The 24,790-nt window shown below is 36.9% G+C and overlaps 1 protein-coding gene and 1 long non-coding RNA gene across 2 annotated transcripts; both read left to right on the top strand.

Moving 5' to 3' along the window:
• The first annotated feature begins 4,686 nt into the window (after positions 1 to 4,686).
• LOC121251554 lies at positions 4,687 to 5,631 on the top strand. The gene is made up of 2 exons (XR_005938053.1): positions 4,687 to 4,743; positions 5,539 to 5,631. It is a non-coding gene; the product is annotated as an uncharacterized LOC121251554 (long non-coding RNA).
• Positions 5,632 to 11,750: 6,119 nt separating this feature from the next.
• LOC121253400 (protein FAR1-RELATED SEQUENCE 5-like) lies at positions 11,751 to 12,530 on the top strand. The gene has a single exon (XM_041153418.1). The coding sequence runs from the start codon at positions 11,751 to 11,753 to the stop codon at positions 12,528 to 12,530; it is 780 nt and encodes a 259-aa protein (XP_041009352.1).
• Positions 12,531 to 24,790: the final 12,260 nt, after the last annotated feature.

Raw genomic sequence — 24,790 nt, 5'->3', positions numbered from 1 at the left:
GCTTCCATACGAAAGAGCGAGAAAGGCATCGCCGCACCCAAAACAACGGGGTGGTGGTTCATAGTGAGTACAAGGATCCCCTGTTGACTTTTACGGAGTGTTGTATGATATTATAGAATTACGCTATATGGGTTGGCGCAAAGTTTATCTGTTTAGTTGTGCTTGGTATGACATTGGTGACCCAAGAAGGGGGATACGTGTCAGGGACCACTTGACAATAGTGAATACTGCTAGACAATGGTATAAAGATGAGCCTTTCGCCCTTGCGTGCCAAGCATTGCAAGTGTTTTATCTCGTGGATCCAACATTGGGGGGAAGTTGGGAGGTTGTACATAAGATTACAAATAGGAATGTCTACAACATTCGCTTGATGACTACTGCTGATGAGGAATCCTATGGACGTGAAGCAGAAGATGATGATCAAGCACTTCTCTAGAACTATCCCCCTATTTTGGAGAGTGAATCAACCATGGTCGATCCATTGAATCGAGTTGATGAAGAGAATTTGCCCGTTGATCCAGCAATCATATCACGTCGAGTCCCGTCCGAACCAATTGATGAATCTGTATTTATTAATGATGACCCAGTAGACGATGAATTGGAAATGGATGACATAAATGACAATGATAACTCTAGTAGCGAGTCTGAGCAACATCTTCATGAGAGGACAGATGATGATGATGACGGTAATTCTAATTTGTATTGACTATGTTAATTTAAGTTCAAATTCACCTATTAAGACATAACTTGTTCGATATATTGTTTATTGAATTTAGAGTAATATGATATATCACCGCCATATGTTAGATGAATAGTTTGGTTGCCTTATCCACTCTCCCCCTTCATTTTGAATAAACGATTCATGAGCACCCATTGTGGTACCATACATTATTTTCATGGTTTCCATTTCTACATGGATGATAAGAGTAAGTTGTTGTCTACGACTATGAAATGTATTGATAACCTATTCTAGTAGCTTACTTTGTATACATGGTTATCGCAAACAACGCATGACTTCAATTGTCGATGTCGACGAAGGTGGGTGAGATGTAAGTGTAAGAACCAAGTTGTGACAATTGCATTGCAATGCATCAAGTATTATATGATTGACTACATGAGTGCTATTATTTGGACTTTGTTGGTTCATCCTTGGAGGTATCTTAAGTGGAAGTCCGTGGAGGCCGAATTCAAGAACTGTATACCAATAGCCTTCCGTGGAAAACCAGTGGGATTCGTTTATTATATATTGTAGAAGTCTTGATTGGATATCATATACAATGACAGACATCTAAACTATTTAGATGAGTTTAGATGAGTCTTGTGTCCAGGCTGTTGGTAGATATTAAGTTTTACTTTCTAACTATACAAAAGTGTTGTTTTATATTTAAGAAGATGCTATACATGTGCTTAAAGCTTTTGCAAGTGATGGGCATGAACAAAGACAATGTTGTTTGGCATTTTACACTTAGGAATTAGAAGAGGTTGTTAGCTAGGTAAAGGAAGGAAATAGTTGCTCATGTGATTATGAATTACATTGTGTGCAGATTCATCTATCCCAATAAATCAAGGGAGGTTCTTGGTCCACCTACATTGAAGGTCAAGGCACGAAAGTTGTTGCAGTGGGATGATGAGCATATTCTTTGAAGTGCCAGCTAGGGGGATGTAGTAGATCTACGTGTTTGTTTGTATTATTTCTGAAATGGAGTTATATGGTCATAAAATGGGGATGATGTGTGTGTAATGTATAAGTGAATAATATTCAAAGTGCATATGATCACACACATACTAAATGGCTTGCACTCCAAATGGATAACATAGGTCGTAATTGGATTGGAAAATGCGATACACTTTCTGAAAAAGGGTTGTGAATGGAAATCATTCATATGCAAACAAACTAGAGTTATATGCAGAAAGCTCAAAAGTAACATACATAGATATTTAGGTGGGGTTAATTTTCAACATATAGGGATGTGATAAGAAAAGACAATTACATATGAGGCTAAGCTAGTGGTGAACCAAGTATAATTACAAATCTCCTAAGCACACAATTTGGAGTGTATTTTAAAATGAAATAAATTTAAAAACCATGCACCTATACCATATTTATTTTACATATGTTAATTTTTAACATTTGCTTTTGTGATAAGAAAAGACACATTACTTATGAGGTAGTTGCTTGCTGAACCAGGTATTATGGACAAATCTCCTAAGTACAAAAATTAGTCATGTTTTGGACAAATGAAATAAATTTAATATTCATTCCCAAATACCATGTTATTGATTTAGACTAGATTTCACAAATCCTGACATTGTACAAATTAGGATCAATTGTAAAAATGATAAATCTTCTTTGACAAGGTTATAATTTTGGCAAATTGCAATTTTATAAGTTACAATATTAATTTAATTAATTTGCTAAATGTTGCAGCGCAAGGCCAAGAATTGCCATCTATATGTATCCAATTCGTGCATGATGAAGAGCAGTACTTTAAAGAACATATATAAAGAAGCGGGAGAAATATTAAGGGCGGGATAGTAATTTAATTTGGCTGGGAAATGGCGCCAAGGGTCATATCTTGTGATATGTAGAGCAAATGGCTAAGTCTTTTCCTGGACAGCTGGTAGTTTCTTGAGTCTTTAACTGGACCCAAATTTGTACTTTGTTGAAATCTGAAGAGAAACAACGTATTGGCTGTTTTGGTAGTCCATAAAAGAAAGCTTATTATTTGCTTTTGTTCTTGTTCCAACGAGAAAGCAAAAGTTTTGGTGGTTAGCTTCTGAGGTTGTGTTCATTTCCTACACTGAAGTTGCTTCTCTTCTTCCACTAAACAAACATAGAGAGTATATTCTCACTGTGGATTTATTAGTCTGCTTCTCTCCTTGACCTCTGATATGCAACCCAGACCCAAAACCAGGTACAAGTAGTTTTTATTTTCTAATATTTTTCTTCTCCTCCTTCTGCCTGGATAGATAATTTTCAAACAGCCTTTTGATGTGTTTTACACAGTCTAACTACATACCTTTCATTTTCACTTGTTTTTTGTTATCTAAGTTTGGGAAAAAGTTAGAATATTTGGCTGAATCTGTCAAGTTTGCCATTTGATTTTTAGAAATTTCAGTTGGCCCTTTTGCATTTCAGAAAGTATAGAACACAGACACTGCCATCCCTTTTGGCATTTGAAAAAAATCTATACCGTAAAGCTAGTTGAGGTTATTGGCTGTTTTCTTAGATGTTTTCCAATAAAGATGAGATTTCAGTAGAGGATATAAAATGTTTATAAAGCTATTTAATACATAGATGTAAGATACATGGTTGATTGTTAAACAAAAACAGAACTTAAAGAGAAGTTTTGGGTTTGAAAATATCATTTACGTAATAGTAATACACTTTATAAGAAGCTAGTACTTAAGTTAAAACCTATAGAATGCATTTTAAATGGACAGAAAAACTACAAGTATATCAAGTCAAAATTTTCAAACGTTAGGCATATTTGAAAATTTAGAACCACTTAGCATTAAATAAGACCATACAATGACAGATCTCTACTACAAAGCAAAATAAGCCATTTAGCAGACATACTCTATTACAAAAACATACCTGAACAAAATTTGTCTTTTGGTAGATTAAGAGCTTGAGCCTCAAGATATGTTCAATGAGCAAGAAATACAAACATTCCTTTTAATGGCTCAAAGTTTAATGAATGGGCAATATATATGGAAGTTGCCCAAAACATTTTTGAAGCTTTGACACTAACCTGAAATATACAGTGCAATCCTACAAGAGGCAACATTTGCACATTCCCATGGTAATTGATTTATATATGAACCCCACAAAATGAATTGAAACATGAATTATATCCGTTAAGAGTTCTTAGTAAAAAAAGGTATGATATCATGGTGCACCCAATATCACTTGTAATATTAGTGATCTTCCCTATACATATATGTGTAGTAGTGAACTTCAAAGATTTTAAATTGTTCATATATAAGTGCATGATCTGTATTGGTCCATTTACAATCATTTACTCATTAGCCGGAGGTTGGATTATGGCTTAGATGGGTTAAGTATGTTGTATAGTATATGCATGGCTAATTATTAGTGTTTTGTTGGTTGCATATGACAACATTCTTCAATTGAATTCAACCAAAGGCAAGGATGTGGAAATCTGTAAAGAGGGGAAGGAGGGGGTGACTCTGACACTGTAACACTCGGGCTCTAAGCCCAGTTCCAGTTGAAGCTTAGCCCGACTACACGAACCCCGACCCATGGTGATCACTTGAAGGGAGGCTCGAACGGCGTCGTTTGGTGAGTTTCTTTTTCCCCTTTCTGCTGCACTGTTTCTCTTCCCCGAGAGTTTCTATTTTCGTTTCTCTTCCCTGAGAGTTTCTCTTCCACAAACCTCCCATCCCATGTGTCTCTTCCCACATTCTGCGGTTTCTTTTCAGTTTCTCACGCAAAAATTACCTCACCACATTTGAAACACTCAGACTCTCCCTTTACACAAATTCTTTTGGTCTAATCCTTGGCTGGCGCTGCCTTCTCTTCGTGGGTCCTCAAAGCCTCGTCGCCGCTGGTTGGTTCTGCAACGGTGAGCCATATCTCTCTTCCTCCCTCTCTTTCTGTTTCCCTTGCCTTTCCCATTGCTTTGTGACTATTTGTGGGTTGTTTGTTCTGCACAGTCGGTTGTGGGTCTCTAGTTACTAGGATCACTGCTGAGCCTCACATCGGAAGTACTAGACTTGGTAAAATCTCTCCTCCCACCATCCATTTCAGTCTCATTTTTTTATCTTATCCTCTGTTTAATTTTCGCACACATCTCCTCTCTGTTTGAATTCGTAGTGTACATGTTCGGACCACTCAACCTTTTCCTTTGTGCAGAAGCACTTTTCTCTTTCACTAGAGATCTCTGTGAACTTTGGGTGCAGACTTTAGTGGGTTACACCCTTTTGAAGTGGTTCGAATTTTGGTGACTATTTTAGGTAAGCTCTTGCCGAAACTTTTGGTAGTTTTGGATATTATGGCTGGATTGTGAAATGTGGTAGTGTTACGGATAGGATTGTGGCGTTGATCAGAATTTGCACTATTGCAGTAAACTTTTGGAAATTTGTTACCTATGTAAATTTATGTTGTTTTGGTGTTTTATCGGTTGGATTGGGATTGTTTATGATGGAAGTCTTGAGGTTGAGGAGTATGATTGTTTTGGACGGTTTTGTGAGACTGTTTTGGGCTAACAATTGGTACTGTTTAGTGTAATTGTTGAGTTACTTTTAGGCTGGTCAGGTTGGGGTTGACGTATTGTTTGTTTTATGTTTTAATCATTGGAGTTGCTGTTGTTGGTTTTGAAAATATTTATGGTTGGTTGGTGTTGATAAAAGGTGGCGGTTTTGGGGTTTAAATGTAATGGTTTGAGGAGAGTACTGTTCGAGTTTAATTTTATGTTAGTTATTGAGTTAAGAGGAGGCTGTTTTGGTTTATTACTCAATAAATAGTAGCCTACTGGATTGGTTTATTAAATGTTGGGTTTATGTTTTGCTTAGGTGGTGTCACTACTAGAGTTCCGACTCAAGGTGTTGATAATACACGGAAGTCAGGTAAGCGGAGTTTATATACTAGTTTTACATAAAAGAAATGAAATGAGGTTGACTTTGAAAATATGCATATTTGTTTTCGAAAAAAAATCTGAAAACAACCTCAAATATTTATTCTGCATATGCATAAATTCTATATCAGAGAAAATATTTTCTGTCATGACTGGTGTAGACATGAGTTAATATTGTACATTTTGTTTCTGAACTATGCAAAAGAGCGAATATGAAAAATCTAAAAGTTTTGTTTTGAATAAATGAAAATATTTTAAATTTTGTTTATTTCGAACATGTGAAATGACCTGAAGTTATTCAGTACTTTGTTTTAATATGATGTGTCATTTAAAAACCTTGGCATGAAGTTCTGATTCTGTATATGAATGTGATCTAATTTCGATGATATTCCGTTCTGTTCTGTTAAATCCCAGCTACGGGTATAGTGGTGGTTTATAACCCTACCACGGGGGTGAAACATGGTATACGGCCCAGCCATGGGTATAATGGTGGTTTATAACCCTACCACGGGGGTGAAACATGGTATACGGCCCAGCCACGGGTATAATGGTGGTTTATAATCCCACCACGGGGGTTAAACATAGTATTTTTCCCAATGTGATGCTAAGAGGTGATATAAATATAGTGTTTCAGTTTGGATATGCCAATGGATTTTCTTTTTGGGAAATAAGTTTGTCTTTCTAGAAATTTCGCTCTGATGTTTTTGCACCAAGATTTAGTTTATGCACTTCGAAAGTAAAATAGGTTGTTTCTACATTCTGAAAGAAAATGTTTTGTTTAGCATGTCAACGTTATAAATGCTCATGTTTACATGCTAGTATATACTCTCTGTTTGCTGAGTCGTTGATAACTCACCCCTTACTCTTCATAATATTTTCAGATGACATTGATGGTTCAGCTGAGGATCAATATTAGAGTCTGTGGGCAAGATTAGCTGTGAATAGTTTGGGTATCTCGCAATATTAGTACAACTGTTGGATATTATTTATTTATTGTTGATTTCAATGGATTTAGACAGTTTATGGGACTTATGTCAATTTTTATTTTATTCTAGTTTGTTATTTGAGACATGAAGAAAAATTGATATTTTATTTGGATTGTGATATTGAGAATTTGATATGTGAGTATGTATGGTTTATTAAATTGAAGTGTTTACGTTGTTTTGAAGATTTGGAAGGATATATTCTTGGTTTTGGAAATCTATTGGTATTGCTGGAGTTGATATTCAGGTTATGTGAGTTAACTCTCCGGACCCTTGGGTTGGGGCGTTACAGATACTCGAGACCGATCATATGTAGTACCCCAGATGTAGAAACATTGCCTGCGAGAAATATTTTACGAGACGAGGGGGTGGCAAATGAATCTACTCAGACAGTAGGAGGTGCGGGCGTATAAGAGTCCATAGAAGTAGCACAGGGTGGAGAGGGGATTGTTAATACATGTATGCCAACCATTTATATAACAGTTATGCATCTGTGGTCTAAATCAATTCATATAGGAGACATATTGGAGAATTTGTATTATGGTTTGTGGATCATATTTTAATTCTAGATTTAACTCCATAACTTTTTCATAATAGATCCACCTATTAAGAAACAGGGTCGAGGGCCGGCACAGGGCGCACCATTTGAATGCCTCCGGAAGGTGGGTAAGGTTCCTTTGGATATAAAGGATGGCCATCGAGGTCCATCGTGCGAAAATACCTCTATCTTGACGGGTGGAGTTACGTGGATTGTTAAAATATATGCCGACATGAGGCATGAAAGCTGGAGTTTTGTACCTTAGGAGGAGAAGCAAGAGCTAATCGATCGTGTTAGGGTAGGACAATTATTTTATAGTAACCAATTAAAATGTAGTTCTTTATGCATTTAGCTTAATGTGCGTTTGATGACAATATGTAACAACAAGCATAACTGTACTTGAAGGCAGATTTTATATTGGATTGGACGAAAGACAACCATAGGGAAATGGTTGTAATGCATTTGTCTGAAAAGTATAATATGTATCATTATGAACTGCACAAAGTCTACCTAAAAATACGTCACATGAGGAGGCTGACTCACTCAAAAATGAGTAGCACAAAGGCTATCTCAAGTGAGGAGGATGTCGCGCGTAATAATTAGGAATAAATTCCTAGATCGTCTCCTCAGGGAAAGTTACTTAAAATTAAATTCGTTTAAAATGGTGAAAATATTCACAAAGCGAAAATAAAAATAATGGTATGTGCAATGAATGAAAGAGTGCAACAAAAATGAAAAGGGCACTAGTCATGGACTAGATTCATATTTTTAGATTTTTGAGTATCGAAATGAAATGTAAAAGACTAACAAATTGAAATTAACAATCAAACAATCAATTAAACTAAAAAATGTTAATTAATCTGAAAATTAAATAATAAAACAGAAATTATTTAAGTCTCAATTAAGGTTTAATTAATCTAATATGCAATGGAACTAAGAGATTAATGAAACTAATCTAAGAATTAAACTAGATTAGAAAGTAATTGAAAAAATACGAATTGAGAATTGAAAAGTCCCAAAATCAAGATTCTAGAGCTCATCCTTGTATTCAAATCACAAATTCTCAAAAACAATCCATGGAAATTGTAATCACTGTTCAATGAAATCTTAAAGAAACGAGAAAAATAAATAACATGAAGTAAATAAACAGCAAATAAAAATGCCCAAAGGTCTAAGCGAAAAATCTCAAAAATATTCCATAAACTTTAAACTGAAATTAAATAAAAAACAGAGAGTGAAAAGAGCAAGCCAAATGAATGGAGATGAAAGTGGTAAGCAGTGAAGGCATCGTCAGATGTTGGACCCAGAGAAGCTCTTCAACAGCGGCACTACTGTGTGTTTTTCTTCCAGCCGAAAAAAAAAATCTCCTTCTTGCGGCGTTGGTATAAAAATAAAACTTCTTCTACGTACAGTCGCCGAATGCAAACGGCAAGTAAACGGCCTTTTTATAATGCCATGTCAGCCGTAAAAAAAAAGAAAAAAAAAAGAAAAAAAAAAAGAACAAAACTCTGGTTTCGTTTCTCTTTTGTTTTGGATTCCCACTCGACCTCTCTCACCTTCGGCCGGTGTGAAAAGATTCCCGCTTTGGTGCTCGACGTCGATACAGAGATCTTCGGCTGGTGTTTTTCCTTCAGATCGTAAGCTTGCGTTGTCTTTGGCGTGGGTGAGCTTCTTCGGCTTGGGTGAGCTTCGACCTGGGTGAGCTTCATCTTCTTGGGTGAGCTTCGGCCTGGGATTTCGTGGTCTTCAAGTGGAGCTGTGAGCCCAGCTCCGTGTTCATGTGTTTATGCCGTAGAAATGCAAATTCATGTGAATGAAATTCATGTTTATGTGTAAAAAAAAAAAAAAAAAAAGCACATAATATTCGAACTTGTAGTGCTTTGAACTTTGATTGTCATTAACTTTTGTTTCCCATGAATCATTTATCTTCTGAGCTCGCATTACAATTTGAATTAATTGCTACCTCTAAGTTATGGATGTAGTCATTTGTAGTTGGTCATGTTGGTGAATCTGCATGAACTTTTCTGATAAATGAACTTGCAATGGATTTCAGGAACTGGACGAGTGCCTATGCCGTTCCTGGTTTTGTTTGTTTTGGACATGGATGGATAGAAGTTTGAATAAAGTTGCTCAATTGAAGCTTGTATCTGATTTAGTTATTTTTAGATTAGTGTTTTAGGGACTCTTTGAGGACTGTTGCGTTACGTTTTTAACATATGGGATTTTCAATCTTTGTTTAAAGGAGGTGCTAATCTGTTTGTTTTGGACATAGATGGATAGAAGCTTGAATAAAGTTGCTCAATTGAAGCTTGTATCTGATTTAGTTATTTTTAGATTAGTTTTTTAGGGACTCTTTGACGACTGTTGCGTTATGTTTTTAACATATGGGATTTTCAATCTTTATTTAAAGGAGATGCTAATCTGTTTGTTTTGGACATGGATGGATAGAAGCTTTAATAAAGTTGCTCAATTGAAGCTTGTATTTGATTTAATTATTTTTAGATTAGTGTTTTAGGGACTCTCTGATGACTGTTGCGTTATGTTTTTAACATATGGGATTTTCAATCTTTGTTTAAAGGAGGTGCTAATGGTATCCTATTTTTACAAAATAGTGACTGCCTCTCTAAATATAAATTGACAATGTTGTGGAATTGGGGCTTGAAAGTTGGTCTTTGATTTCTATATACAAGAAACATTTGTTTGGACCCTAGCATGTCAAAAGTTGTAGTTTTGAGACCTCATTGAAAAGCTATTATTACTGTCTGGTATGATTAAAAATGCATGCTGAAGACCATTCCACTTGTTTGTTCACTTAGTATTCTTCCCAAAGACTGACCTTGGATATTGAACAATGTGTACAGGACATTGGAAAAGTGGAAGAACACTCAAATCCGCTAACACCATCTAGCTTAAACACCCCTACCTCAGTATGTTATTTAATATTTCAAAAACTTATTGGAAATGGTCTACTTAATGTTTCTCATCCTAATTATCATTATTATTTTTATGTTAGGACATCCCTCAAACGGGTCATATAAACTTTCCAAATCACATGCACAGTTACTATGGACCAGTGCCTACATGGTCACCAACTTTTCTGCCATATCCAGATGGCAACCAATATCCCAGTAACATTCAGGTGGTTTTCAACGTCTTCTTGTTTGTTATGTAAGTTAGGGGTTTTTTAGAGTTTAATTGTTCTTGTTTTTATTTTTTTAAGCAGAATGTTGGTTATCCATTTCAATATGGGATGGGACCTCTGACTCCTCACATCGCTACAAGCTCCGCAACGAGCGCAAGAGGTTGTTTAGAGGATAGACCCGATTGTAGGGAAACTGCAGTGCCATGTACAAACACAATTGTTGATGAAGAAAGTAAAGAGGATAGACCCGAATCATTGGAAATCAACAATTGCACTACCGGTTCACCACGATTAGTGCAAACGGATGGTGATGATATAATGAGGAGCCAAGGTCGGGGATGGAATTCAATTCTTTTGAAGATTTACATAGCTATTATAAGGATTACGCTAAGAAATGCGAGTTTGGGGTGATGACACAAAGGAGTGAGAAGGGAGATGATCAAAGTATCAGATATGTCACTCTTGGTTGTGCCCGTAGAGGGAAAGCTCGGATTAAGAGTTTGAACGTTGCAAAGCCACACATGACAGGAAAGACAGATTGTAAGGTAAGGATTAATGCCTTAAAGGTTGAAGGAAAGATGCGGTTGAAAACAGTCCATAATACACATAAACACGGCCTCAGTCCAAAGAAATCTTGCTTCTTTCGTTGTAACAGAGAAGTGAGTGAGACTGTAAAAGGAGTCCTAGATACAAACGACTTGGCTATGATCCGGATGAATAAGAGTTTCGGATCTCTTGTCGTTGGTGCAGGAGGCTTCGAGAACCTCCCATTTTTGAAAAAGGATTGTCGCAATTATATAGACAAGGCACGTCATCTACGACTTGGTGCAGGTGGTGCTGGAGCACTTTGAGATCATTTTTTGAGGATGCAGTACAAGAATAATGGTTTTTTTGCATTGATGGACTTAAGTGATGATGGGAGACTAAAGAATGTTTTTTGGGCAGATCCACGCAGTAGGGCGGCCTACCAGTATTTTGGTGATGTCATCACATTCGATACCACATATATCACGAATAGATATGGGATGCCGTTTGCACCATTTGTTGGTGTAAACCATCACGGAAAGTCCATTCTTTTGGGAGCGGGGTTGATTTCAAGTGAGGATACTGAGACCTTTACATGGTTATTCCAGACCTGGTTGTAGTGTATGGATGGTATACCTCCAAAAGCTATTATTACTGATCAAGATAGAGCAATGAAAAACGCAATTGCTAATGTCTTTCCAGAAAGTCGGCATAGATTTTGCTTATGGCATATACTGAAGAAAGTTCTTGAGAAGCTTGGGTCATATGCTGCCTACAAAAGTGGACTAAAAAGTCACCTAATGAAATGTGTGTATGACACTCAAACAATTGAGGAGTTTGAGAAATGTTGAGATGGGTTACTTAACACATACAATTTACATGAGAATGTCTGGTTGAAAAGTTTATATGATGAGCGTCAGCATTGGGTACCTGTATTCTTAAAAGAGCACTTCTGGGCTGGAATGAGTACAACCCAGCGCAGTGAAAGTATGAATGCTTTTTTTTATGGTTATGTTCATGCGAGGACAAACTTGAAGAAATTTGTCGACCAGTTTGACAGTGCGCTGAGGAAGAAAATTGAGAATGAAAACAATGCAGACTTCCACACATTTAGCGTTACCATTCCCTGTATATCTAGATCTCCAGTTGAGAAGAGATTTCAAGAGTTGTACACGAACGTTAAATTTAGGGAATTCCAGCAGCAAGTAATGGGTGTGCTCGATATGGATCCATGTCTACTCAGTGAGGATGGTGTAATGAAAAGATATTTGGTGGAAGATGAAGTTCATGTTGAAGAGTTCACTAAGCTTGTTACATATTCAGTGAACTTCAATGTGGAAGGCTGCGATGGAAAGTGTTCATGTGGGTTATTCGAGATGAGGGGGATACTGTGTAGGCATATTTTAGCCATCTTCAAAGCTAACGGTATAAAGTTATTGCCAGACCGGTACATTTTAAATCGATGGAGGAAGGACTTTAAGAGGAGATACACGTTAATCCACAGTAGCTATGATGCTGGGGATCAGAGGCCAGATGGTAATAGATATTCAAGTTTGCTGAATATATGTTATCAGATGATAACTTATGCAACGGGTTCCAATGAGCAATTCGAAGATGCAAAAAAGAAGTTATATTCAATGATTGACTTGTACCGTGAGAATGAGAATCAACACCCCCCATCTATGACCCAAACAGGTTTGTATGGGAATTTTTGCAGTTTATTTTTTTTAAGTAAAGCTTGATAGTATGTCATATTTAATAGTTCTACGCCCCTGGCAGGTTTGAATGCTAGTTTTACGACACTGGATACAAATGCTGTTGGTAGTTCAAAACCTGTACTAAGTCCAAATGTTGTGCGAGGGAAAGGAAGACCTCCATCTTTGAGGAGAGCATCCAAGATGGAGAAAGACATGCGGAAGGTTAAAGCCAAGCAGAAAAAAGCACCAGTCAGAGGGAAACGTAAACAGGTGCATGTTTTAATATTAATGTTTATATATTATATACATGGTTATGTACATTAGCTTTATGATATTGTGCGTTGTTGTGGTATATATTAGCGAGATGAAGGAGATACACCACTCCCGGACATGTGTAGAAATTTATTTGGCCCATCAGAAGCAGATATCACCCGTCCTAGTGAACTGCAGGTATATTAATTGTTAAATATTTTGTTATATTGTGCGTTGTTGGTTGCCTATGGAAGAAGTAAATGCAAAAAAATAATAATAATAATAATAATAATAATATATCATTTTGTTAATCATCAACAACCTCTTCGAGACAGCTCGATTTTTAACAATAGTGGAACCCAGCCCCAGGAAACAGTGATCGGAAGTCAAGAAAGTGTAATAATTTCAAAATTTTCACTTAAAGATTTCAGTTTTGCACTTTTCACTTTCTGACAGTTTCTCTTTCTACTTGGCTGCGTACAAATATTTACAGATACAGTTTGGGTTGGATGGATCACAATCGGTGGAGCATGGGTTCGATGGATCACAACCTGAGAAGCATGGATTGGATAGATCACAACTGGATTAATTGATATGAGCAAATGGGCATTTAGTGAATGTTATTTTGGTGATATTGTAAACATTATTGGAATTTTGGTGATATTGTAAACATTATTCTTATTTTTGTCATACCGTGTTCATTTTTGTAATATTGGAAACATTATTCTCATTATTTTGGTAAACAACCAAAATGACTATGTTCAGGTATTGGTTAAATATTTTGAGTATTGCCTTCACGTGAGGCTTTTTGCATCTGGCGTTTGTTTTGTGCATAATTGTTACTGTATACAAGTTGCATGATGTTTGAATCAGAGCCTATTCAGCAATGCAAATTTTGTTTGGATTTATTGTAACAAGAGGCAGGCTCTTGAAGTTCTTAGCTGACATAATTTTTACTGTTTTAGCAGAGGTAATTACAGTGAGAGATGTTTTGCTATTGATGTGTATATATGGAGTGCCTTTTTGTGATGCTGTGTACACGGAGTTTGAGAAATTTTGGGATCATTTGTAGAAGGTTTACTGATGTCTGGTTTTGTGTAAACTGAGAAGGTTTGGGTTGTAAACTGATGTCTGGTTTTGTGTAAATTGAGAAGGTTTGGGCTGTAAATTGATGTCTGGTTCACGTATAACTTTCTGTTTTGAAAATAATGGTATAAAGTAAAATAGAATAACAATAACACAGCATTGCCTCCATTGATTTGACCAAAACTGCTATTTTACCCCACTTTAAGCAAGTATTTTACAACATGTATTTTACAACAATTTAAGCAACAGAGACAAAATGGCATGTAAGAATTTGCATAGCTATTATATCGCACTTGGACTAAACAACCAAAATGACTTCTAACACTTAAATTACACCTTCAAACTAAGCAACAACAAATAACCACTACCAAGTCACAAAGCAACAACAAACAACAACTACAACAGCCCAAGACAACTGGAGAAGCGTGCGTGAACGTGTTATTCCAGCTTCTTTCTCAAAGAGCATCAACTCCTTCTTCAAAAACTCCTCATCTCGACCATCTTGCACCATCTCGCTCTTCTCAATCTCATCCTCCCTCTTACGGAGCTCAATGTCCCTCTTCTCAATATCGCGAAGTCTCTCATCGATCTATTTCTCATTCCTTAATAGTTTATTTTTTCTTTCTTGTAATTCCAGCTGCATGTATTGATCACCATTTGCACACTTGAAAAACTTGCAATATGGTAATTCCTGATATTTGCAAACATATATAAAAAAATGTTAGATGTTTTTCATATTAATCAATTTATTAAACATATATAAACATGTTACCTTCGTGTTGTAATTTGGACACCCAAAGAATGGCCATCTTGGATTTCTGGGAGTATTTGAGTATCTGAATGTAGCTTGAAGATCACAGAAGCACAATGGTTGACAAGTACGTTTACAAGAGGATGAAGAAGACAGAGTTGATGACGACATTCTAACATAAACCATAAGCACAGTGGAAAGGCACACATATCAAAAGATACATATTTCTAAAAGCATCATAACCTAAGTACTATTGAGCCACCACCAATGTCACTGGATTTACATGAGAAAGTTCAGGTCTGATTAAACTTCACATGAAGGAGCACTGAACAAAAGTGGACTAAGGGTCACTGAAACCAATGGTGTCACTGATTAGCGCAGTTATGAGTGAACTGTACAGAAATGGGGGGGGGGGGGAAGGAAAAAAAAACCAAACTGCTAAGCTTGTTACACAGTCCCATCCTGCCTGCTCTGCTTATACCTAGACTACCATAGCATTAGAAGGAGAACAAAAGGTAACTACATACTTGCTACCTTAGTCTAATGAACAAGAAGCAATAGTCTGTCCCATGAGGCAGAGTAGTCTCATACTTACAATGGTCACTTTAAACAAAAAATAACTTCATTACAATAGTCTCATACTTGTTCAAATACAATAAACCAGATAACTAGGTCAAAGAATAAATCCACATTAATCCACCCCATGACAAATTTGAGAACAATAAATAAATAAATTCAATCTCCCTATATTACTTCTGACCTAGCAATTACCATAGGAACAAAAACAATAAACTGATTCACTCATACTTGTTCAATATTACCTCTCAATAAATCATATTACCTCTCAATATTATCTCATACTTGTTCAAAAACAATAAAGTAGAGAACAACTTCACAGTGTAAATCCACAATCTGCCCCATCAAAAATTCGACAACAAATAACAAATTCAAGTGTCTAATTTTACTTCTGACCTAACAATTACCATAGGAATATCAGAATCTCATACTTGTTCAAATAAACTAAAGAACAACTTCAAAGAGTAATTCCACAATCTGCCCCATCAAAAATTCGACAACAAATAATAAATTCAAGTGTCTAATTTTACATCTGACCTAACAATTACCATAGGAATATCAGAATCTCATACTTGTTCAAATAAACTAAAGAACAACTTCACAGAATAAATCCACAATCTAACCCATCAAAGATTCGACAACAAATAATAAATTCAATATCAATATTACCTCTGACCTAACAATATTATCGGAAGGGTTAGGTTTCGGGATGAACAGGAACGGGCGGGCTAGGATTAGGGTTTCTGGATGAACGGGATTTGGGTGGGCTAGGGCTAGGGTTTCGGGATGAACGGGATCTTCGGCAGGTTAGGGTTTTGGGATGAGAATGATTGGGGTGGATTAGGATTTGAGATAGGGAAACTGACCAGAAATCTAAAGCTTCTTGGGAGACGAGAGATGCTTTAGACGATGCATCTAAAACCTTCCTTTAGATCTTCGGAAGATGCTTTAGACGAGAGGCCGCGGTGGAAACAGTTCTGCGGGAGACGAACCGTGCGGAAGAAATGCATGTTGAGGGATGGCCCAGAGGGGGAGGGACGCCGAGTCCAGGCTGCCGCTTCGCGCCGAAGGAGTCGAGGAAGGAATGTTTGTGCGAAAGAAAGACAGAGAGGGAGGGAGGGATTTGAGGGAAACTGAATCGAGTGAAACTGGGGAGGAAAACAAAACGAGAGAAGAGAGGAGATTGCTAGTCGAGTGAATCGTCGTTTCACAACAAAATGAACCATTTTGTTTTTGCCACATAAGCCGCGTTTGCACGCCGCTTGCATAGGGCGCTTGCAACAAACTTTTCTGTAAAAATAAATACCCCTCAATCCTTACGGAAAAGAAAAAAAACTCCTTTTAAAAAATGCCCCCTGAAATCATGTTGAGTGTTGCGTCCGAAAGCCTTCCTTCCGTTTCGTCCCAAGAGTCCAGCTGTCCTCTCCCACTTATTGAAGACCAAGTCAAAGACCAAGTCAAAGACCAAGTCAAAAACCAAGTCAAAGAACTATAGCATGTGACTCCCACGTCTAACTCCATGATAGAAACTCGTGTCTTTTGCTTTTGATTTTTCTTGACTTCTTTTTTTTTTTTTTTTTTCTTTTGTATATGCATTTCTTTACCTATGTAAAAAATAAAATAAAAAAGAAGAATAGAATATAAAAAAGAATATGTTGTGCATGTGAATGAACATTGTTCAATTTAATCACAAGTTATAAAATTAAGCATAAATCATGCTATTAATCAATTTAAATAACAACTCGGATTTATTCATCTTAACTATTTTTCCTTTTAAAACCAATAATAATGTAATGAAATAAATAAAATATATTATTCTAAATGTATAAAATATGCAATAACTCAGCTCAATCACACTCCTCAACTAGCTTTTTGCTAATCCTTGAGCAAAATAGTGAAAATTAATTGAGATGAATATTTCATAAAAATCGAAATCCAAACAGAAACAATCAAACACAATTTTGAATTCTCACAAAAGTGACACGTTACTACTCAACCCCCATGGGCTATACCCACCAAGACTATCTCAACAATCTTTCACATAGAATTGAGGCAAATGTCCCAGAACTCAAATGTGTGTGTGGAGCTAAACTGGTTGTGTGTTCCTCATTACTAGCTATGATTTGTCATAGGATTTTTCAACCTTAAGATTAATCATTGCTGATTCTAACTACCTCAAAGCCCAAGGGACTAGCAGTTTTCACGCCAGCTCTATTTTTAAAGGTTGAACACTCAACCCCCAAAGTCTTGAGTAACTGTTTCTATCCTTTTACTTAGGAAATCTCACTAAGCTGCGTTTATTCCTATTTTTCTTTTCTTTTTCTTGCTTTTTTTTCCTTTTTCTTTTTTTTAAAGTATGGCTCGGTAGTCTTGCAGTTTACTTCTCCTGTGTTAAATCAATGAACAGTAAATAAGGAACACTACAAGCGTAAGCATGTGCAAAATGTCCTTTAAAATTTGCCCTTCATTCTACAAAAATCTCACCAAGTCTCATCTCAATGAGTATAGCATCCCGGTGTTTCAAGCCACACATCAACAAAATATGATGCATCAAAATCATGCTCTATGCTTAAGCTTGAAAATAAATCTTCACAAAATGATTTCGCTCAACTACTCCACCAAGATGCTCAGATTTCACAAAATACTAGAAATAGAGTGTGTGTCAATCATATGTGTATCAATGCACATCACATTAACGTTATTTTTTTTTTAAATTTGTGCACACATGCTACCCCCCAACTAGTGAGAAACTAGTGAGAAACATTGTCCTCAATGAAACGAATAAAAAAAAAGTGCATAGAAATAAGCTAGCAAAACAAAAGATCAACATGAAATATAAAATCAAAGCAAAACAGCAAATAAAAACAAACAAAATGCACGTAAAGAAAAATGTAGAGAGGGAAAAAAATCAAAACACTTTCCTGGAATATTGCACTAGCAAGATCTCTTCGTGTGGATCAAAGACCTTCAGAAACGGCCTTAATCGTTGTCCATTGACAGTGAAGCAATTGCCATTCTTCAGATTGACAATGTCTACTGCGCCGTGAGGATGAACCTTCTTTACAATGTACGGCCCACTCCATCGGAATTTCAATTTACCAGGAAAAATATGTAAGCGAGAGTTGTAAAGAATAACTTCTTGGCCAAGTGTAAAATGCTTTGGATGAATTTTCTGATCATGTAGAATTTTCATGCGTTCCTTCGCCAGCTGAGTGTTGTCATAAGTATCCCGACGAGCTTCATCTAATTCATTGATCTACAATTTTCTCAACCCTAAAGTTTCATCAAGTGACATGTTAACATGCTTTATAGCCCAAAGAGCTCGATGCTGAATATCAACAGGTAAATGACAAGCTTTACCATAAACTAATCGATAAGGGGGCATTTCTAGATTTGTTTTAAAAGCTGTCCTATAAGCCCACAAAGCATCAAGAAGCTTAATTGACCAATCTTTCCTATTAGGATTAATAGTTTTCTCTAAAATAATTTTTATCTCTCTGTTTGTTAATTCTGCTTACCCATTTGTTTGAGGGTGATAAGAGGTAAAAACTCGGTGTGTGATACCATATTTCTTCAAGAGTGTAGAAAATGGTTTGTTGCAAAAATGAGAACCTCCATCACTAATGATAACTTTAGGCATGCGAAAGCAAGCAAACAGAGATTGCAAAAATTTTAGGACAACACGATGGTCATTTGTTTTGCAAGCGACGGCCTCCACTCATTTTGAAACATAATCCACAGCTAATAAAATATATGTGTTTCCAAAAGAAACTGGAAAAGGTCCCATGAAGTCTATTCCCCAACAATTAAAAAATTTCTAAGGTAAGAATAGGGGAAATAGGCATCATGTCTCTTTTGCTAATGGATCCCAATTTTTGACAAGGCTCACAAGCCTTACAAAAATTATAAGCATCTTTAAACATGGAAGGCTAGTAAAAACCACTTTGCAAAATTTTAGCGACTATTTTCTTTGCTGAAAAATGACCACCACATGCACCCATATGACAAAATCTCAACACAGAAAAAAACTCATCATCAGGAATGCATCTTGGGATCAATTGGTCTGAACAATATTTGAAAAGGTATCATCAAAGTAAAAGTGTCGTATCTCAGAGAGAAATCGACGCTTATCTTGAGTGGACCATTCAGAAGGCATTCGCTCAGTCACCAGATAATTGACTATGTCAGCATACCAGGGAGCTCTATTAATGACAAACTCCTGCTCATCATGGAAACTATCACCAAGAGGAAGGCTGACATTTGAAGAGGAGGATGATGGCAATCTAGAGAGGTGGTCAGCTACCACGTTTTCAACTCCTTTCTTGTCCTTAATGTTGATGTTGAACTTTTGAAGTAGTAGAATCCAGCGAATCAAGCGTGGTTTTGCATCTTTCTTAGCCAACAAATACTTAAGAGCAGAGTGGTCAGTGAAAATAGTAACAGGAGAACCGAGAATGTAAGTCCGAAATTTATCAAGTGCAAAAACCACTGCAAGCAATTCTTTTTCAGTAGTGGTATAATTTTCTGGGTATCATTCCAGGTTCTACTGGCATAATAAATTACAAAAGGTCTATTATCCATACGTTGCCCCAAAACAGCTCCTAAGGCATAATCACTTGCATCAGTCATGATTTCAAAGGGAATGTCCCACTGTAGGAGTTCCATAATAGGGGCAGTGGTAAGTGATTCTTTAAGGGTATCAAAAACTTTTTGGCACTCATCAGTCCAAACAAATTCAATATCATTTTGTAAAAGAGTGCACAAAGATTTTGCAATAGAACTGAACCCTTGAATAAACCGCCTATAAAAGCCAGCATGACCGAGAAAAGAACGAATATCCTTAACCGTTCTAGGGATAGGAAGTTTAGATATTAATTCAATTTTTGCCTTGTCGACCTTTATACCTTCAGAAGAAACAATATGTCCTAAGACACTACCTTGAGTAACCATAAATTGGCATTTCTCCCAATTAAGTAAAAGATTTTTTTCTTATATCTCTGGAGAATACGTGCCAAATTATGCAAACAATTATCAAAAGACTTCCCAAAAACAGAGAAGTCATCCATGAATATTTCACAAATATCATCAATCATGTCAGAAAAAATACTCATCATGCATTTCTGAAAAGTAGCTGGAGCATTACACAAACCAAAAGGCATTCTAGTAAAAGCAAAGGTGCCAAAAGGACAGGTCAAAGTGGTTTTCTCCTAGTCCTCAGACGCTACAACAATTTGATAATAACCAGAGTATCCTTCCAAGAAACAATAGAATGCATTACCAGCCACTATTTCTAAAATTTGATCCAAAAATGGTAAAGGAAAATGATCATTCCTACTGGCTGAATTAAGTTTTCTATAATCAATGCACATTCTCCAACCAGTAACCATTCTAGTTGGAATCAACTCATTTTTATCATTTTTGACAACAGTTAAACCAGATTTTTTTGGTACCACTTGAGTTGGACTTACCCACTTACTGTCTGAGATGGGGTAAATGATACCCACTGCAAGCAGCTTAAGCACTTCCTCTTTGACAACTTCCTTTATGGTAGGATTGAGCCTACGTTGAGCATCATGAACCGATCTAGCATCATCTTCAAGATGGATTCTATGGGTACAAACAATAGCATCAATACCTTTGATGTCGGCTATTGTCCAACCAATTGCGCCTCGATGCTTTTTTAAGACTTCAATCAACTGGGCTTCATCCTTTTGATTTAACTTTGAGGAAATCACCACAGGAAAAGTGTCTTCTTCAGGACCAAGAAACATATACTTTAAATCTTGAGGAAGTGGTTTCAGTTCCAACTGGGGAACTTCTTCCTCTGAAGATTTAAGTATGTCTGGTGGTAGTAGAGTTTCAAACTGGGGTTTCCATCTTGCACCTACAAATTGTACTTCAAGTGGTAAAGAAGAATCAGCAAAACAGTCCAAAAATTCAAAGACATTTTCATCAACATAGTCAGTTTTTTCATCAAGTAAAAATTCATGTGACTGAAAAATGGAATCATTATCAAAGAAAGGAAAAGTTGAGCAAATAAATTCTGTTGGTGCCAATCTCTCCACAACATTCAAAACACTTGTGTCATCAAAATGTGTTGGCATCTTGCATGCATTGAAAACGTTCAATTCAAGTGCCATGTTGAGGCTTGGTTTCGAAGAGCATCGAAGTCCTCTCAGTTAGGTACTCTTATGGGAGTTATACTTGTCATCATCACATGGAATTTATGGAAGTGGCGATGTATAGCGTGGATGGAAGGTAGGAAGGAGAAGGTTCAGGTTTTATAGAGATTGATAAAGTATTGGATTAATTGGGTGGGTATTAAGATTCATAAGGATTCCCAGTTAGTGGAAAAGGATGTACGGATCTTGACGTCTTTGAATCTTTCAAGTAATTAAAAAAAAAAAAAAGGTTTTAATGGCTGTAAGATGGGAGAGGACGAAGAAAGATTGGTTTAAACTGAATGTGGACGGAAGTAGTATTAATAATCCTGGAATTTTGGGTGCCAGAGGTGTAGTAAGAAATGAGTTTGGGAAGATGGTTTTTACGTTTGCCGATTCCATTGGAAGTGGTAGTAATAATCTTGCGTAAGTTATAGCCTTGCGAAGAGGGCTTGAGCATTGTAAGAGATTGGGGCTTAATAATATAATTATTGAAATGGACTCGCTTTTGGTGGTTAATTGGGTTAAGGATGGAAGATGTAGTCTCTGGTACTTAGAGGATTTTTGGGAAGATACTATGAATATGTTGGCAGAGATGAATTTTTCTATTAAGCATATTTATTGGGAAGGGAATAAGGCTGCAGATTTTTTGGCTCAGTTGGGAAGTAATGGGGTCTCCCATGAGTGGTTAGGGCAGACGGAACTTCCTCATCTATTAAGAGGTATACTTAGAACAGATTTATGTGGATTGGTTTATCTAAGGAAGTGTTGATGTCTTTAGTATGGGTAATACTTTTTTTAGGAAGGACATATTGCGTGTTAGTACTCTTATTTACATAAGAATCCTTTAGATAGGCATGTTTTATTTGGTTTTGTTCACTTGTAAGTTTGGTTATATTGTTTGAGTTTTTGTGTTGGTGTCTGGTGCTTGGGGCTTAATTAGTCTTTCTTATTATTCTAAAGCCCGAGTACATCTGTTTGTTACTACAGTATTCCTCTGTCACAAGTGAGGGTTTATTAATAAACTTGGGTGAAGATCACTATTGGACAGGTGATTACTCACTCTTTAATTAAAAAAAAAAAAGCATTTGATGTAGCTAGAAATAGTCTTCTAAGAATGTCAGGAGCTTGGTAAATAGTGGAGGCTGACTGCTGCATATCAAGAACTACAAAATTCACTGGGTAGTAAAATTTGTCCACCTAGACCAGCACATCCTCTACAATACCCCTCGGCTCCGTAATTGATCTGTCAGCCAACTGTAGCATGATGAAGGTCTTTTTCAACTCACCCAATCCCAACTGCTCATACACTGAGAATGGTAGCAAGTTCACACTACTCCCCAAATCAAGTAAAGCTCTCCCAAAGCGTGGCTCACCATCATAATGAAAATCTTGGGAGAGCTGGGATCTCCAAACTTCTGAGGAATCTCACTCAATATTAATGCACTGACTTGTTCCGTTAGAAAAGCTTTCTTCTTTACATTCAGCTTCCTCTTCATTGTACACAAGTCCTTCAAAAATTTTGCATACGAAGGAACTTCTTGTATGGCATCCAAGAGTGGAATATTAATCTTTACTTGCTTGAAGATCTCCTAAATCTCAGTGTGGTATTTATTTTTTTGGCCAGCTGCCAATCCCTAAGGATAGGGAACCACAGGTTGGTACCCCTACTAGTTTCAGCATCTGCACTCACAGGTTTCTTCAGCTCTGGTCTCACTACCTCTGGTTCTTTTTCAGCTTCACCAGTCTTTGTTGCATCTTCAGGTGTAGGAGCAACTGCCTGTGTGTCCATAGTTATCTCTGGTTGGGGAACGTCTTTTCCACTTCTCAAAGTCAGAATGGCCTTCTCTGTCTCAAAAACCTCTCCTGAGATATTATGCACTTGTTGTTGTAGTTGCCGGTATACTTGAGGATTAGGCTGAGGCTGTGTTGGGAATTTCCCTTTCTCTAGAGTGCTCAATGTTGTGCTCATCTTATTGATGGTGCCCCGCACGTCATTTATAGCCTGAGTGTTCTGATTGTTTGTGGTTGCCTGAATCTGCATGAATTGCTAAAGTGTATTGGCCATTTGTGCCATACTGTCATCTAGATACTTCTTCGCAGATGATTGAGGTTGAGAACTTTGTGCATCTACATAAGGCTGAAATCCTGGAGGTGCTACAAAATGATATCTCTGAGAACTCTGATATGATTGATACTGGTGTTGAGGAGCAGCCTGATGAAATGGCTGCTGAGAAGGTGGTGGAGACTGGCCAGGCTGATCATTCCTCCATGAGAAATTTGGGTGATTCCTCCACCCCGGATTATATGTATTGGAGAAAGGCTGATTTTGTACTCTATTTACCCGGTTCGCTGATTGCATCTGCTTAGAGGCACTCCTGAAATATTGGCATAATCGGGCAATCTTGGGTCTTGTGGTTTGAATCAGCGCATATAGAGCATGCCTCTATTGTTTTCACTGCCTTCACCTTTTCCATCTCCATGACCTCTAATCTTCAAGTCAATGCAGCTATTCGGGCTTGAACGTCAGTATCCTCCTGAAGCTCATATCTACCCACACCAGCAATAGCCCTTAGTGGCTGTGCTGTCAAAGAAACTCGATCAGTCCGAGTGTTCCATTGTTGTGCGCTCTCAGCAAGATAGTTAAAAAATGGCAATGCTTTATCAGGTTCCTTGCTAAAGAATTCTCCATTGCACATAGTCTGAACAAACTGCTTGCATTGTGGAGTGAGACCAATGTAAAAATAATTTACCAACCTCCAGGATTCAAAACTGTGATGTGGACAGATGTTCACCAAATCCTTAAACCTTTCCCAACTGGCCTAGAAAGTCTCGTCAGATTTCTGATTGAACTGACTGATCTGCTCTTGTAAATACTGAGTTCTTTAAAAAGGAAAATTTTTTTGTAAGAACTCACGTTGCATATCAGACCAACTAGAGATAGAATTAGGCTTCAAAGAATTAAACCAAATATTCGCTTGATCTTTTAAAGAGATAGGAAATAAACGAAGTCTAATAAATTCATAAGTAATGACTCTATTGACAAAAGTAGTACAGGCCAACTCAAAATCTGTCAAGTGTTGATAAGGACTCTCAGAATCCATCCTGTGGAACTGAGGTATCACTGACATCATGCCATGCTTAATGGAAAAATTAGATGCATTATCAGGTAAAATAATGCATGATGGTGTAGTGGTGCGAGTGGGTTGCAAATAATCCTTAAGAGTGCGTGGTGCAAGTGCAGCCATGGTTTGTTCAATTTCGATGTCCTCGTCTGTAGAAAAAACAGAAGAGTTATCTATCTCTGTGCTGTATATACTACTCTCAGTGCTTGATGTAACTCTAACTAACCTATTTGAATTGTCTCTCACCCATGACATTAAACATCAATCGAAATAGTACAAGTAAGGTTCAAGTGACTGAGTAGTAGGTGACAAGTGAAATGTGTAATCAGAGATAAGATAGTGAAATAAACATTT

The sequence above is a fragment of the Juglans microcarpa x Juglans regia genome, chromosome 2S (genome assembly GCF_004785595.1).
Source record: "Juglans microcarpa x Juglans regia isolate MS1-56 chromosome 2S, Jm3101_v1.0, whole genome shotgun sequence".
NCBI lineage: Eukaryota > Viridiplantae > Streptophyta > Magnoliopsida > Fagales > Juglandaceae > Juglans > Juglans microcarpa x Juglans regia.
This window is presented reverse-complemented; position numbering and strand designations above follow the sequence as displayed.